Source organism: Cygnus olor, chromosome 2 (genome assembly GCF_009769625.2).
Source record: "Cygnus olor isolate bCygOlo1 chromosome 2, bCygOlo1.pri.v2, whole genome shotgun sequence".
Lineage (NCBI taxonomy): Eukaryota > Metazoa > Chordata > Aves > Anseriformes > Anatidae > Cygnus > Cygnus olor.
In genome coordinates, this window is record NC_049170.1 from 17,772,602 (window position 1) to 17,790,237 (window position 17,636).

A 17,636-nucleotide genomic window follows, 5' to 3' on the forward strand; every position below is an offset into this window, starting at 1 on the left:
TATGTTGTGCATAGTTTAGAAATGTCCAAACCTTTTGCCAATAGCAATCAGAAGGAAAAAAAAAAGCTCTTAAGACTGTAGTCCAGCTTTGAGTTATTAAAAGACTCTTCAGATCAGTGAAGCAGCAATGTTAAGCTCATAGCTGCTTCTAAAAGATCCGTGTAATGTCACTAGCTCTTGCTTTAGGTAGGTTTATAAGTGATCCTGTTTTCTGAGTGGAGAAGCCACTGTTCAGAAACTTCTATCTTTGAGTGGCACCAGCTGGCTCTCAGGGAGGTTAAGTACTGATAACAAGCCTCCAAGCCACTACTTGGATACATGTCTTCTCCATTCTACAAAACTATTTCTAATTGACTGGAAAAAATGAGGTGCTGTAGGTTATAGTTAGCTTAAGGTGAAAGTTTTGGCTGTTTGTTTTTGGTAAAAGTTCATTCTAGACTCTGTCAGGACCAGAATTTTGAAACCTCAACCGTAGGACCTGTCTTACCAGGAATTGTATGTTCTATAAGCTTTAAAGTTAGATTAATGACACGAACAAAAGGGAGTACAAATGGGTGTATTGACAACTTCGTTGAATGGCATAGTTGTATTCTGTGAATACTGATAGGTGACAGACTGCTAAACCCATGTGGCAACTGATCATAGTAACATTGATTTTCTTTTAATCAGACGACCAAGATGCAAAATGGAACAATTATCTTGTGCTTACCTTGAAGCAAAAACAAACGTACCACACTGCTGAATTCATTAAGTGTATCCTGAGCAAGAACAGCAAAGGCACAGCAAAGTGACTATAAATGATTCGTGGAGCTTGGTTGCAGTGATTGGGCCCTTGAACAGGATGCTAAGCATCTGAAAGGATATTGGGCACTGTATAAGTAACAGCTCTATTTAGTTCAATGATCATTGGGCTGCTCTAGGGCAGTGCTCTATTAGTAGTTTTTCATAGATGGATTTTTTTCTATAATTGAGGTTGCACTTATTCCAACAGTTGATGAAAAATGTGGAACGATGCATGCCACACACGCAGGAGGCAAAGTAATTTGTTCCTGGCAGGGCGGCTTGTCTTAGGGCGACCTGATTAGCTGCTGTCTGACCTTTGGCAAATGGAGCCTGCTTTTCTGGTGGGGCATCTTCTTACAGGGAATTCCAGAACAGTAAATAGGCCTGAAGTGGAAAGAGGAAAAACAGAGGCTGGAGAAAAGGTATGGAGGATATGGACCAGTGCGCTTGCAATGTAATGCCTGGCTTCCAGAGATGCTCTGTAGTGTGAACTGATGTGATTTTGGAGGAAGCTGATACAAGTAGTTGGCTGCGTGCTGTATGAACTAGAAAATGGTGGGAATGAGCTGGGAGTGAGAGTTGGGAGGGCGGGAGGTTTGTACACTGCGCAGACGCCGTTTTGGGGATGTGCCTGTGTGAGTGGTGCTTTGGGGGGTAGAATTGGCTGACGATGCAACCTGTAAAGGTTAGTTACTGACTGATGGACAGATTCCTCATCATTTGACACTGAAGTGTTGCTGAACTGAGGAATCAGTAGACAAGTGGCAGTTTGCTTGGGCGCAGAGTCAATTTTGACTTGAATACAATAATTAACTTTTTTTTTAGGAAGTACTATGATACAAGTTTGGATTTAACAAAAAATATACGATGTGCAGTGTGGAATGCCATGCTGGTCCAACTGTCTCTGTGTATTCACTTAGATTGTAGGAGAAGCTTTCTTTGTTTTAATAGTAAACCCAGTTTTGTGAAAGCAATTTCAAACTGCAATTTTGCAATACTAATATCACTATTAAGGATATGCTGGAGATACAAGTGGGAGCCTTTTACAGGGGAAACTTCAAAAGTTGTGATGTTCTTGATTTAAAGAATATTCAATTTGCTACTAAACGATGCTAAAATTTCTGCTTATACACAGAACTACGGGGGAAACAACACTGTCTTTAAAGTTCTTAATACAAAATCATAAAGTAATTCTGTGCTGTCAGGAGTACCAGTCGGTTGACAACGTGTTGTCATCTCTGAATGGTTAACTGGTCCTCACGTATTGTACTAAAGTATATGAAAGATTGTAAACATGCATTATGATCCATACCACTTCTAGTTTTTGTTTAGAGACAGATGAAAATAAGTCGAAGGACATAGGAAATCCCTGCTCCCTCCTGCTGCTGCTCTTGGTTTTTCCCTCTCCACTCCTAATTTTTGCACACAGTGAAGCTTTTAGCTTGTGTCTTGCAGGTACTGGCAGTCCTAATTCAGCAGTGCAGAAGACTGGATGTCAAGCTAGTTTTAGCCTAAACTGTTATGGAAACTGCACAGTGAAACTGCCTGCGTTATCTGCAGGGCTTGAAAATATTTCAAAGTAGTTCTGCTAGGATATGAAATACTCTGCATCTAATCTGGTTGCCAAACCAGTCATTTGGGCAAATAACCAAAACTTTAGGTGCTTAGGCAAATAAGGGCGAGGCATTTGATCAATAAATCATGAGAGAAGAAAATAAACTTTTCACATGTTCGAGTTTTCTCATTTGAGAATGCTCAGTAATTTGGTGCTGTGGCTTCGTAATAAGTTAGTGTTTAGTCTGACATTCTTTACTTAAAACTTGGTAGTAAAATACTTGAGTAAAGGCTTTACATCTATGCTTCAATGAATATGAAGTTAGAATTATGGTGACTGGCTTCTTATTGGCTATGTCTAGTTCAGTAAAACTTCCCTTTTAGATATCTCAGACTCCTACCTGCTTTTTCACCATAGTTCAGGTATAAATCACCTGCTGTTTTCTTTGGGCTTCAACCTGATAGGACAGTGTGGTTGTTTTTTTTCTTTTAAAGTTGCTGCTAGTGATTTGAAGTTCAAAATGCCTCTTTGGAGAGCCAGGGTGGTTAGGGAAGCTTGCTTCTTGAGCCTGTCATAATTAACAAGTCCTTCACCATGCAAGTTTGTTTTCTAAAGTAAGTGACTGCTAATAAAGTTTTCTGACATCTAGAAACATCAACGTTCTTTTAAGCTGCCTTAAAAAGGTAGCTTTGTTTGCATTCAGAAATACTATTTGTTTTTTTGCCTGGCATGGTCTTAGTGCATGCAATGCTAGTTTACCTTTTGGTAACAGATGACAATAAACTTTGCTGCTTGCTTCGCATTTTAGAAGGCATCTGCATGTGAGTCTGTTTGAAGGGTGGCTTTAACTTGGTGTTCTAGTGCGTGTCAAAGCACTGCTAGGAACATTAATCATGAATATAAACAAATTTCCAGGTTTGGGGGGTGGGATTCACTCCTGTTTAAAAATCATCTTTAATTAAAAGGTAGTATAACATAGTTTGGGTTGCAGTACCTCTACCATGCTGCAACTTTGTAACGTATCCAAGCCATTTACCTCCCAGTTCTCTCTCCTTAAAGCAAGAGACAAGGACGCCTTATCAGCCCTTTAAGTAAGGGGCATGATTATCAAATACTTGTGGATGTTAAACTAAAATTTAACTGAACTCTGGCACCGAGCCTGCCAGAGTTCATGAAGCGTTTGGACAACGCTCTCAGACACATGGTCTGATTTTTTTTTTAATTTTTTTGGGTTGTCCTTTGGGGATCCAGGAGTTGGACTCGATGATCCTTGTGGGTCCCTTCCAACTTGGATACTCTAATTCTAAAATATTGAGGTGAAGTCAGAGGCAGGGTTCAAGAATGGGTGGTAAGTGCGTGGAAGCCAGGAGGCACAGGATGCACTTGAATGCAAACTTTGTTTGCTGAGTTTGTGCTTGATATTGTGATGCATACGGTTGCCTGCAACATTGTTCAAAGGAATCAACAATAAAAATAGAAGTCTAGTTGGAAGAGACTATTAACATGAACCTTTCCTTTCGGTTGCTGATGCTGACTACACTGCAAATAAATAAAATGCAGCAGAAACTATGCTAGTACTGAGTCATCACCTGAGAGTCCTTCCTCATGCCCAGCACGTTTCCTCCCAAGGGAGGAAAGAGTTCTGGGTAGCTGCAGCTTGCAATCTGGGTAGCAGATGAAGTGCCCACCTCCCAAACTGTGATACACAGAGCACTTTGGAGTGGGGTTTGTGTACTTTGCAGGTGGAGGTGGCGTTGGTTCCTCCTGTTCTGCCCGTGAGAAGGCTTGGGCCATGAGATTCAAGGCATAGACAGCTGCTGGTCATGGACAGTGACCCGCTTAACGTGGGGGGAATTTTCCAGCTCTTCTCTTCGTGCCTGCTGCTGCACATTAATGGTACCTGAGCAAGCGAGGGCAGCAGTAAGCTCCCAGCCATCCAGGAATGTTCATTAAGCTTTCGCATGAGGAGGGGCAGTGTCAGGAATGCTGCTGCGTCCAGGAGCCCCCTGCGCGCCCTCCTGATGCTCTGCTCACCACCCTGCTCCCGGGCTGCAAGAGCAGCAGCCAGCACAGCACAGCCGGAGGGGTGGCTTTGCAGGCAGCGTGTGCAGCAGGGGATACCCGACTGTGGGAAAATATTTTCTGTATTTAAGTGGCTTGGGTTATGTGATCTCATAAGGGATGGCGAAAGCTACGCTTCAGTGTTCCTGGGGAATTGGAGATTTTTCTGGAAACGAAGGATGGGCAGGCTTCAGAAACACAGCTCCAACAAATCACGACTGTTATTTTTTTCTACTGAATGAGTTGTTTCTTGGCATGTAATGTTATGGTTAAATATTTTTCAAATTCTTTGTCTGCTCTTTATTATTGAGATTTTTTTAGTGTAAATGCATATAGAGTACTTTGTCTGACTGCACAGTCAGATCTTCTTGATTACAGATTCTTCTAAATATAGGTTGTATTTTTTTTGTTCCTGTCCTTTCTTCCCCCAACCCCCACCCTTTTCCTGGCCTTAAGCAAACATCTTGTTCTTTTGCTTTACAGGCTCCAGATAAAAGGAAAGCGTTAGAAGAGACCAAAGCCTACACAACTCAATCTCTAGCCAGTGTTGCTTATCAGATCAATGCACTGGCCAACAATGTATTACAACTGCTGGACATCCAGGCATCCCAGCTACGGAGGATGGAGTCCTCAATCAATCATATCTCCCAGGTAATCTTTTTTAATAGAGGCATTATCTTGCCTCCTGTATTATTGAGAGCTGGATAGTTTACATTGTCTTCTTTGAATTCTCTGAGTAATGCGACTGAAAATGGTAAGACTTTCTTCTTTTAATATTTATAAAAGCCACTTTGTGATGGAGGTCATGACTGAAATAAAACAGATCCTTTACCAAAAAACTCTAGGACTATATTTGGCTTAAAGCTGGAGTTAATAATTAAGCTTCCAGAATCAGAAGCTGCAGTTGAGGAAGGGGTAAGGAAAAGTATTCTATTTTTGAAGGAAAGGAATTCAGAGGATTCAAATGAAAATGTTCTTCAGTGTGGTCAGTGAATTTAAAACCTTTGTTGGTCAGCCAATACTGTGCTAGTGGTACATCTTAGACCAAACTGCTTGAACTTGAAAGAAAATGCTTCTCATGGCCTCTGCTGTCCTTATCCCTGTAGGCCCTGCTAACCTCTGTTTACTATTCTTAGAGTAATTATGGTTTCCAAAAACTCTGTGAAATGGCAGCTCAGTGGTTCCCCTTGAAAGTGTGTCAGCAGGGAGGAGATTCCAGTGTGTGAGGACAGGCCTTCCTAGTAACAAAACTTTCTAAAACACTTGTCGACTTTGTGTGTGTGAAGAACTACATGAGTTAAAAGCAGCATCAAGTATTTAAAAAGTAGTTGCCACCAAAACAGTGAAGTAGGATGAAGCACAATTGCTGGAGATGAGTTTGGTGCTCTGTCAAGTAGTAGTCAGAGATTTCGTGGTGCTCAGATTATGACAACCTCCAAAGAAGTGACTGCATAAAGGACTGAGCTGGCAGGCCATTGTGTGTCCTATTGTACTGAACACATCTTTTCTTAGGCATTTCAGAGTTTCAGTGTGTGAGGTGGTTATTGTTAAATCCTCATTGGCCCACTGATATGACTAACCATGGAAAAAGCCCCAAATGTTTGATATTAGCACAAAAGCTGTTAACCCTCTGTGCTGTTTGCTGCTTGAACTGAAGGCACTATGATGAAAGCTATTGGGTCACCTGATACATGAACTGTTTGCTAAAGACTGGGAACAATCAGTGCTTTGTAGAGCTTTTGAGCAGTGTTTAGTAAGGTCACTTGTAGTTTCTGTTGCTGGTTGGTCCTTCCTGAAAGTAATCCTTGCTAATAAATGAAATTCTGCTGAACAATTTTGTAGAACTAAACTAGATATGGATAATATGTACTAGCTCAGCTGTTTGCTTTCAAATGTACTTGATCAAATGCTTAAACTGCATATCTTAAATTTGCTGTGCAGTCTCTTGATAGACTTCCTATATTCTGAGTTTCCAGAGCACCTTTTCCCATGTTCATATCAGTCATGAATAGTTCTATACCACTAAAGCATGGGGATGACTGTGTTCTCAAAATGGAATTCTTCAACACAGAAATATTACCTAGAAACACAGATTTAAGGCACTGTCAGTCAAATAACTCAGTTCTGGATTTTGCAATACAGAGCAGATACCTGTGGGATAAGGTTCAATTTGATTTAAAATCTTTCTGGTAACAAACACCCTGGAAGGGCAGTTTCTGTTCCCTTGCACCTCCGTCACACAGTACTGACACGCTATTTCAGTTCTCTGTGCATGTTTTCCAGAATGACTCTAGGCTAAGTGACTAGACAGCTAATCTTGATTAGTAGCCACTCGACATTTTTCCTAGCTATGTGCCGCCTTCTGTGGAAAAAGCACTCATGAAAAGTTAAATGGGGAGGTGTGCTCTGTTCTGGCTACTGGAACTTAACTGTACAGATGGAAAAGTTGCTTGCTTTTATAGGGAAAAAATGAATTCAACTCCTTTTGTGTGTTGAGAGCAAGCAGAGGCTTCATGTGAGTAATCACACTGGGGTGAGGGAGCACTGCTCTGAACACAGACAGTGAACAGCTCCAGGAAAGGCTTCTACTCTGGCTGCTACATGAAAGCCAGCTCAGCTGCATCTCTATTTTCTGCAGTCATAGTTGACTTTCAGCTGTAATGTGGCGGTCTGAGGTGGCCTGCAACATAATTATTTATTGCACCCATGGTACTGAGCTGTGCATACACAGCCCGGCTCTTTGACTTAAACCCTTGTTACTGACTTTGACCTTTCCAAGCTGTTCTGATACAGCAGAACAGATACTTGATGTTGTGAAGTTTGAAAACTCTTTTGGTATAAGAGAACCTGTTAGGTAAGATTTTGGGGAAAAAGACAGCAAATCGATACTTTGGACCATCTTGAACTTGAAGAATATACTAAAGGTATTACTTTAGATATATCTCTAGGACTCCGTACTACAAGCTTCCTGCTGCAATCAGTTACACTGCGTATTTCTGTCAGTTCCTCTTTGGTGCTTTAGTTTGACCATTCTCAAGGCAAATACATACTTGGGGAGGAAACTTCAGGTGGGAGTTCAGCTAGTTTTGATGTAGGATACAAAGACAGCCAGCCTGAGTGATGTGCTGTCGTGGTGTGGCCTCTGAACTTTCCCTATGGGACACTGGTGTAAAAAGGCAGTAGGGGAAGGGCTTGAGCCCCACATGACTTGTGCACCCACAAATGCTGGGTTTTAGCAGAGCAGTGGTTCACTTAGGGAGGAGCTGTTTGTCTTCAGCTGCAGCGACCCAAAAGGGATTTTCCTTGAAGACTGAACAGCAGTAGCTAAGTGTTTAGCTTTCTTTGTAGTATCTGAAATGTGAGGTGTCTGGAACAGGTACTGTTTTCTTTTATAGTGATTTTAGGGAAGATGGATGAATGCATAGGCTGGACAATGATAGAACAAAAAAGTTGCTGAGGGTCAGCCGGCAGCGGGAAGGACCTTGGACATCGAGGTGGGACAAGAAGGAAGACCTTAACATTTAGTATATGACACTGAAGGTGTTTGCCAATTCAGTGAATAAATGAAGCATTTTCCCATGTTCCTTGCTGATATCGTAAACACTGTACTTGTACTCTGAATGAAGTTGATGCTATTAAATGAAATTCTAGTCTGCTGTTTACACTAATGTTGTTCATTTGTGTCATTCCTGCATGGGTCCCCAAGCCCATGAGTGAATTCTCTAATAAATGAATAAAATCTGTAGTATCTTCCCCTTTATTCTAAAAATTTGTCATTTAGCAGAGAAGTCGACAGTTTATCTCTTCATAGCTTTCACATGGGAGCTCTTTATAAACATTTGACAGGGGAGAACTGTCCCTCTAGAAAGTTGGGCCTACACTTCTTTGCTCTTCTGGCTTAAGTTTCTTGGTGGTTCTTCCATCTCCCCGCTCCCTTATGCCTTTCCTCCCCCCAGGAACAAGAGCTAACTTAGGAAACATACTATGAGATGCATTTTTGCTGCTTCATTTCCACAAACTTGAGGAAAGTGAAGATGTGACAGAGCCAGAGTTGTCAGAGGAGAGAGATGTTGACAGGGACATCCTTGTTTACTGTGTCCAAACTGAAAAATGTAACTGATGAGCTCTCACAAATGTTTATGTCTGAGCAGCTGCAGTCCTGGGTGTAGCAACTATTTTTTTTCCTGGTCATAAATAGTTTTTTAAATAGCTCAGTATTTAAGTCCATGCCTGTTAAATCACGAAGAAAGGAATAGACTCCTTTTTAAGAAATGTTTTGCACCAGGAAACACTGCACCCCTTAAAATGTTCAGTGTTAAGATTCCCTTCTGCATCTGAAGCAGTTCTCCAGTGCAAAATAAGGGCTATTACAGAAAAGTGTTCTGAAAGCATAATTCTCAGCAAGAAAATATATGTGCATCTTTTGTCACCACTAAAGCTTTAGAAGCAGAAAATTACTGAGATGGTTTAGAAGAATTTTGCCTGTCGCCCCCACATCTAATCCCTTGCACGTGTAACTGAACACAAGCAGGTTCACGCAACTCTGGCAAGCAGAAAGCCAAATGCATTCTGTACAGCATGGTTGTCTGGCTAAAATCAGTGGCAATAATGGCGCGCACAGATCTTTTGTCAGACTTCTGGATCTTAACATTGTAGAGTGTGTTGATTGACATGTACACACTGCTCCTATCCCCATAGAGTGGGGCATTTTCCATTTGGTAGGTAACCACACAGGACTCGTGTGAATCAGGCTTCAGGGAAGCTCTGCCAGCAATGCTGTGAGGCTTGGAGGGGTAAACTTCTAAGCAGCAGCAAGTTGAGCAGGCTGGCTGGTTTTTGATGCCAGGAAAAAGAGCATAATAGCTGTAAAGTGGTCAGCAGGTCTTTGATATTTAAAGAGGCATAAGGTAGTGTACATACAGTGGTGACTCCTTATGTTTTAGTTTATGGGGAGAAGCTTTCTCTGAGTGTGTCTGTCTTGGATTAATGCAATACTGCATTCATGGGTTGTGGCATATGAACACAGCACAGTTCAAATTCATGTTTGAAAACAAAGCAGAAGGAGGGTAGAAAACACGACAAATCATCTGCTGATGACTGTGGATGGCCATGCCTGGGGACAAGCATGAGTTACTCAAGTACTCTTGGTACTCCTATGGATGGTACTCTTCAGTTCCACCTAATGATTCCAAGGAACATCTTCAGCTGTTTCACCCTAAAGTTGCCTCTTTAAAAGGAACAGGATACATAAAACTCTGATCTTTTCTGACATGAAGAACACCAGGGCTGGACAATGACTGTTAAGTGGGAAGAAAATTAGCCAGATAAAAAAAAAAAAGGTTGAATGCTCTTTAGAGACCACTCTGAACATAAAGCATGTCCTCAGCAAATCTGGGGATAACTCTAAACTAGGAAAGTTGGTTCATATGCTGAATGACTGAGCTTCAAGGCAGAGGAGCCTTGAGAGACTTGAGGATGGAGCCAGCAAAAAACGCAGGAAAGCTGGTGAGGTGCAGGGCCGTGTACCCAAGGTGGAGTAACCCCATGTGTTTGTGCAGGCTGGGAAGTGACTGAGCCACAGTCCTGCAAAGGTGCTCGTGTTCAGTGGATGCCATGCTGAGCATGATACCAGTGCTACAAGGCCATCTGAACAAGGTTGTCATCGGCTCAGCAGTGATGTGGCTGTCACCTGGAATGCTGTGTCCAGAGTTTTGTCACCCCTGCCTTGTTTGAGAGAGATGTAGGGAAACTGGAGAGAGTCCAGCAGAGAGCTACTGAGGTTGTCAGGGGCCTGAAGCCTACAGGGAGAGATTGAAGGAGTTGTGCTTCTTGAGTCTGACAAAGAGGAAGAAAAGCAGTGACACAACGGTGGCCAACGAATACTTGAGTCTGGCTCTGTCATCGTTGTAGTTAGTTTCTCTTGGTAGTGACAGTGTAAAAAGGAGCCTTAGCTGTAAGCTGCAGCTTGGCAGGTTCTGCCGTGAACTTGGGAAGACAAGTTACCCTCTGGTGTGACTCATTTCAGTGCTACGCTTCAGTAGCTGGACGTACCCTAAAATCTGACTTTGTGCCCTTGCAGGGCACATCAAAAGCAATAGCAGCCAAATGGCAAAGGGGGAAGGTGGAGGCAGTTAAGTCAGGGATAGAATGCCCCTCCGTGTCTACAAATCCTTGCTAGCTCCACTTCTGTACAAGCTTTCCTTTCCATGCGTCCAGAAGTGCATGAGGAAGTACTGTTTTTGCAAGAACGAGAGTATTATCTAATGTATACCTTGGAAAGATAATGGCATCTTTCTGCTTTTCTTGCACTTCCTTTGCTTGTGAGCAGACACAAATATTCCTAATATGGTGAAGAAACTTGCCCCCTTTGTTTAAATTAACCTTGCCTTGGGTGGCATTTGCTTTCCTAATAAAGTGCTGACAGTTATCTCTGTGGCCTTTGCTTCACATCCTGTTCTTCCTGTACTCTCTGTGATAGAGGCCAAGGCTCCCAGAAGCTGCTTCAGCTCAGAAGTTGTATTGTGCGTGCTCTGGTTATCTGTCTCCTTATGAAAATTGTTAACTTTCTTCATATCGGCTTCTACACATTCTGTATGAATTGCTTAGAAGGTAACGTAACGCATGATGCTTACCCTGTCAGCTGTTCTGTTGGGAAATTCTCCTCTTCATGACCACAAATGAGCACACATAGGATCTGTCTAACTCCTGATGAGTTAACTATCATGGGAATGTTTTATTTTTATGTCTGCCTGCAAAAGACCAACCGTAACCCTTTCTGTGATGACCAAGTGACTACCACAGTGACTCCTCTAGGGCAGCTGCTTTGATAGAGAAGAAGAAATTGAGTCAGAAACTTCTGTTTCCTGTCATTCTTTATTCCCACCTTTTTTGTGAGTACTGGATTTGAAGGTGGTTTTTGGGAATAACTAACTGTAATAGCTGTTCACTGTAGTGAAATCTGTCATGGGCTCATTGTTAATCCACTCTGGTAGAAGGGCAGTCTGAACAGATCATTTCCAGTTTCTTTTAGACCATTAAAGCCTCCTTTCTGCTCTATGGGGTTTTGGCCATAAGCTTTAGATACTGAATTAAGAGGCCTGATGCAGCCTCTTGCTTTCTGAAATCAAAGCGAAAATCCCAGGACTGTGGACGTTATTCTGGAAGGCTCCTTCTGATGACTTTGTACAACAAATGAATCAAAGATGTTTGTGCAATCTTTTTTTAATGAAAACCTCTCATATCTGGTAGATATATCGCATAAATGAAATGTGTCACTAACCTCCTGTGAAGTCATATATTAGACTTCAGGAGTCTGGCTTTTTTTTCCCTTCAGATGCATCTGATCAGATTGTTGGCCAAAATTAATTTTCTTTCTACTTCAGGTCTATTCACATAAAGACCGTTTGTTTAAAGAGCTCTTGTTTCATGTTGTATTATTAGGGTTTTCTCACCTCTGCCAATGCTTTACTAGCACAAGGGTGAAGGAGGAAGGAAATGGAGGAAGAGATGGGGGTAAGATGCAACAGCGGGTAACCAGCTGCCAAAGCGTTAAGTTGCTCACCATATCTGTGCCATCCAGCACAGCTATCTTTGTTGTTGGCTGGGTAGTGTTACCCTTAAGCTAACTATATTTGGGGAAAGGGAGGGGGAAGGTAGGTACGAGATGCTGTACTGCAGAGCTGGCATCTCGGTTGTATGGTGTCACTGAAACTGGCCCTCCCAGTCTGCTGGCTGCTCCAGCATGGGGCTGTGAGCTGGGTGCTTGTGGCTGGGCTTCTCCTGAAGCCGGGACAGGAATTGCCTAGCACTTTCTGCTGGCTGGTTTTGTTTTGGGGGCATGAAAGTACTTCGTTAATGGTGATCTGTAAATGGAGAACCAGGTAATGGTTCACATGAGTATTTTATAAGGCAGTGGTAACATTCTGACACTCTTTATACTGCTGTTGGTTTGGCCTTCTTCTCTTTACTAGCAGCCTATAGGGACCAATTTATGTGTCTGTTGGCATGTCTTGTAAAATACCTTTTCCAGGTTACATAGGAAAGAATTTGGTCACTGCAGACTAGTTCATGGGAGGTATACAAGTGACTTCTTAGATGCTCTTTTAAAGCTGAGACAGATACTATTGTTTTGTTGTAACTTGAGTGTGGAAGTGTGTCAGACTGTTAACCTTAACAAATACTTGTCGTGTGGCTGCTGGGCCCAGGTGAGCATCCCTTTCCAGCACCAGTGGGACAGTACGAGCTTGTGCGTGATGGGGGCAGTTGCAGAGCACAAAAGTTTCCATTTAATGTACAGAAAGACAATGTGTGTGAAATTGTACGTATTCACATCCTTTATGGCAAAACAGCTAATTATAAATAGGCTCGTGTTATATTCTTTCCGAACTATTTATTCCCCTGGAGAATATTTGTGATTCTTAACTGATCCTGTTGCTAGTGCCATGACAGAAAGTGGGGAGGAAACAGAAATCAAGATTTGTTTGGCTAAAAGCTGTGCTGTAGGCAGGGTTTTTCTTTTTTGAGAAAAATAGTAATATGTTTTAGACTAACATGGTTTGAGTAACAACTACTGGATGCCATGATTTGCTTTTTCAGTCATTTCCACTTGGAATGCTGGCTGTGTATAAGTACCCACCATAAAATATGTCTGCCTCTTTCTCAGTTTTAAAAAGTAGATTGTTAAAGCTGTTATTTTCATAGAATCATAGAATGGTTTTGGTTGGAAGGGACCTTAAAGATCACCTGGCTCCAACCCCCTGCCATGGGCAGGGACACCTCCTGCCAGACCAGGTTGCCCAGAGCCCCATCCAGCCTGGCCTTGGGCACTTCCAGGGATGGGGCATCCACAGCTTCTCTGGGCAGCCTGTGCCAGTGCCTCACCATCCTCTGACTAAAGAATTTCTTCCTTATATCTAATCTGAATCTCCCCTCTTTTAGTTTAAAGCCATTCCCCTTTGTCCCATCACTCTACCCCCTGACAAAGAGTCCCTCCCCAGCTTTCCTGTAGGCCCCTTTAGGTACTGGCAGGTCGCTGTAAGGTCTCCCTGGGGCCTTCTCTTCTCCAGGCTGAACAACCCCAACTCCCTCAGCCTGCCTTCATAGGAGAGGTGCTCCAGTCCTCTGATCATCCTCGTGGCCCTCCTCTGGACGCATTCTAACAGGCCCATGTCCTCCTTGTGCTGGGGGCCCAGAGCTGAAGGCAGCACTCCAGGTGGGATCTCATGAGAGCAGAGGAGAGTTTAATCTTCATTTCTAGTTCCAGAAAATGGTTACGTTAAGAACTGTGTCTAATTACATTATGTGGGCATGAAAATGAATGTAGTGCAGCAGCATAGGATCGCAGAACTTCTATTTTGTTTCCTCTTTGAGAATCTGCTAAATAAGAATGGCTTTTTCCTGAATAAACTCTTTTATGAATACTAATGTACAGTGGTTCTATAGTTTCACCTGTTTGTGCCTAAAAGCATTTGTTTCTTCCCTCACGTGTTGCCCTGGGATGGCTGTTACTTACAGGGGATCCATCAGCACAGTTCAGTGTAGTGCCATGGAGACCGAAGCACAACTTGTGATTCCTGTAACTTGCTACTCTGTTCTTTGCTTGCAATAGAAAATAATGTTTTGTAAGTCAAGTGTAGGTCTGATCTTGTCAAGCCATCTGGAACTCCTATACGTGGCAAAAACAGGAGCAACAAGGGTATGATTAAAAGCTGTCAGGCTTCTGTACAACGTGAGAGCAGGTAGGATAGGGACCCTACAGTTTAGAGGGATATTGATGGAAATTACAGAACATATCAGTGCTTCGGGAGAGGTCTATTGAGCCATCTCTTGCAAATATAAGAACAATGAAGCATTGAATAATGGCCAAAGGGCTTGATTTGTTAGTAGGAAATTCCGCTTCCCTGTTGAGCTCAGTGTCTTAGGGGATTTTTTTCTTTATGGTATGGTTTTGAACAAAACTAGTCTGGGTAAGGAGGCGAGAAAAGCCTTCAAACCACAAATCACACTTTATCTGACTGGGTAGGGGATAAACGTCATCTTTGGGAAGCTGATCCTTTGTTGTGCATTTATAGGATTTCCTTGCATGTGTTGTTACGACAAATATTGGGCAAAATGCAGCAATGGCCAGATGTAGTACAGGACTAAAGGAGATGAGTGCTTATGTAGATAAGGCTCGTCTCCTGAACTAGGCTAGGAGAGGTGTTGCTGAAGTTTTTGAGCAACATACATGTTTTTGGTGTCTTAATAGCTGATAGGTAGTGCATGTTAACCTAATAACATGCCAGCTTGTGGACGAGCAAGTTGTTTGTTCCTTTTAATTAGAAAAAAATCAAATGCTATTTAAACCTGTGTGTTCTCACAAACAACAACAACAAAAAAACAGAACCTAAAGTTATGCAGTTGATCTGCATGTGTATCTTGGCAGGTGAAACATGGTATTTGAGAGCAGGTAGCAATATTGTGTTACTCCAGTGCTGCAGCTCCGGGCACTGTTTTCCTGACCTGCTGGTGATGGATGAGTTGCTGAAGTGACTGAGGACGATCTCCATTTGGGAGGTGCAACCTGCAAGTCATAGCCAGAAATTCACTATCTTCATGTAATTTCAGGGCATTAAGGTAAAGAGAGAAGTGCAATCAAACAGCCTGAAACAAATTAGACTTTCTCAACTATGCAATCTCTTAGTTGTGCCACTACGTTTGGGTTTGGTTTCCTCATACACCCTAACTCTCATGTTGAGACAGCAACGTAATGTGTCACTGACAGGGTTATCAGCCTGTAACCTGATGGAGCCAAACCATCCTTTGTTTTATTTTCCCCTCTGCGTGCTGTGAATTGTCTGCTCACCACTTACATATCGCTGTTTTAGTCTCCTTCTAAATCGATGTAATGAAGTATATCTGTTTCTGGTATGTGAATTCATCCATGTGATCTGTAGACATGTCCATCAGAGCCTTACTTTGAAAGTAGAAAGACAACTGAGCACAGAAGTGCTCATCCTTCACATATCACAGTTTGGAAGCACCCCAGCTGTAGTGATAGTGTTTGGTGCCACTCTGGCTGCTAAAGCTGCTAAGGAACTTTTGGGGATGTTCATGGTCTTTTTGTTAGTGTTTTCTCCTTTTCCTTAGTACAAGCTGTGGCACGCTAACAAATAGTGGGACTTCAGGAAATGGGGGATGGTTTCTGGAAGTTCTTTCTGAGAGAAGTTGAAGTTAAATCACTTGGCATTTTGCTGCTTTAAACATTCCTCTGTTAGTGCAGCATGCCTCATGACTGGCAGAGAATATCAAGCTTCATTCCCCTTCAGCTTGCTTCTTGCTTCTAGACCCCCAGACCTGGGAGCAAGAGGAGCTTGATGTGGCCATGACTCCAAGTAGCATCTTATTTTCAAAGAGCTGAAGTGCTCTCAGTGTTTTATAAAATTGTATTTCTTTGGGCTGCTTAAATGTGTAGCTCGTCAAACAGTGCATAAAAACTTTGGAGATGCTCTCTATTAGAGCTGGCTGAATTACTTGGAATAAACATACCTAACATTTTTTCTTTCTGCAAAGTACTTGCAAAACTTTTTAAAGGCTGTTTTTCATGTGAAAGGTTTGCCTGACGTAAGACCAAGAGAATGCTGCTGATTGTTTGTTGCTGGGTAGTGACTGGCCACCTACTTCTATATTATTCAAAAGCCTTATCTAATCGGTAGGAACAGAATAAAGAAAACGTGGTGTGAATTTTCCCAAATGCATTTTTAGAAAGCAGAGGTTCTGCAAACAATTACATGACTTAAGCAAACATTTTGGGGAAAAAAAAAAACAGATTGTGAACAGTCTACAGATTTATTAGACTAAAGATTTCAGTAATTTTTCTGTGTACTCTTCCCCTGCTGCTCATTTGCCTAGATTTCTTCACCGTGGTAGTTTTAAAAACAAATGTGTAGTTGTTGTTTACACTAGCTATATCCTTCTAGGAGTAAACACTAATGCTGGATAGATATACATAACTTAAATACAAAAAGTACATTGACCTCAGGGAGATCAGGATTTACCAAAACAATGAGGAGGAGCAGGCCACCGAAGTTTGCACAGCTGTCTCTCTATAGTCCATTAAATTGCATCCCGATGTACCCCTTTATCTCTCAGGGAAGTATTTCACTGCCCACCACCGGTTCAGGTAAGTGTAGCAGTGAATTGATCCCAGTTGCTTTGCCATGCAGTTACAGGAGCTCAGCAATTTGTGTGTGTGCTGAGCTATGTGGTATTGCTCGGGTCAAAGGCCAGTTGTGCATGAGTCAGTGCTGCTCCTTATTGTGGGGCTTTCTCTTGAAATGCTGCTGCAGCCTCTAACCCACCAGAGGAGCAGAAATGTCTTTACAGGACACCCATATACCTTCCTCAGCTTGCTTTGATGAGTTTGCTGGCCAGCATCTGCGTGGTGTTTAACATTGCCTCAAGTGACACTGAAGGCATGTCCCATCTGCTTTTTTCCTGCCATTCTCTTGTGCCAGGCAGCGTTTTGTTCTCTCTGCCTGCCCCCAGCCGTGGGATCAGTTATCTTGGAGCCAAGATCATGAAAACTACAGACTTTGCCCTTCTTCTGCAGACTGCCTTCGACATGTCATCTCCCAAGGCTGGCGTTCTTTTTCTCCGCAAGCATTTGCAGTCACATTAAATCTTGATGGCAATAACAGCACAGATATCTAACTGACCACCCAGTTCTGAACCTGTATGTGATCAGTCTGGCTAATGAAATTCGGGTAACAGTGCTGGGATAATATGTTCAGCAGGGGAACGTAGCAATACCCTCCGTGCCTACACGCACGACTTGTCTTCAGGACCGGTAGGCACTTGCTCTCAGCTTGCCATCAGCGCACGTAGGCAGGATGGAGCAGAGCAGTGATGCTGCAGGAGGGGACAGGTGCTGGGATGGTTTCCTCTTAGGCTGGGATCCTCTGCCAGAGTGCCCTGGCTTTGCCTGGAAGAATTTTGGCTGGGGAAGGCTGTGACTCAGTAGGCGTAAGTGCTGCCTGCTGGGACTGCCAAGGCCACGCGGATGTTCCCAGCAGATGCAACAGCAGTATTTCACATGGGTGGCGGCCAAGAGTAGGAGACTGAAGGAAATCCACCTACAGGAGTGTGTAACTTCCTCTTTTAGTTGTGCGTGTGTAAATTACAATGGCAATGGAGAAGTGCAGTAGCCTTAGTAATTCCCTCTCTGCCCTGCCCCCTCCCTCTAAACTCCTAAATGTCA

General features: G+C 42.8%; 1 protein-coding gene across 19 annotated transcripts in view; it reads left to right on the plus strand.

The window, feature by feature from the left end:
* ABI1 (abl interactor 1) overlaps positions 1-17,636 on the plus strand; it is an 80,251-nt gene that overhangs the window by 18,945 nt on the left and 43,670 nt on the right. For all 19 annotated transcript variants that reach the window (XM_040548783.1, XM_040548765.1, XM_040548768.1 and 16 more), the window contains exon 2: positions 4,883-5,050. In XM_040548783.1, the coding sequence (XP_040404717.1) occupies positions 4,883-5,050 (168 nt within the window). The remainder of the gene's footprint in view (positions 1-4,882; positions 5,051-17,636) is intronic.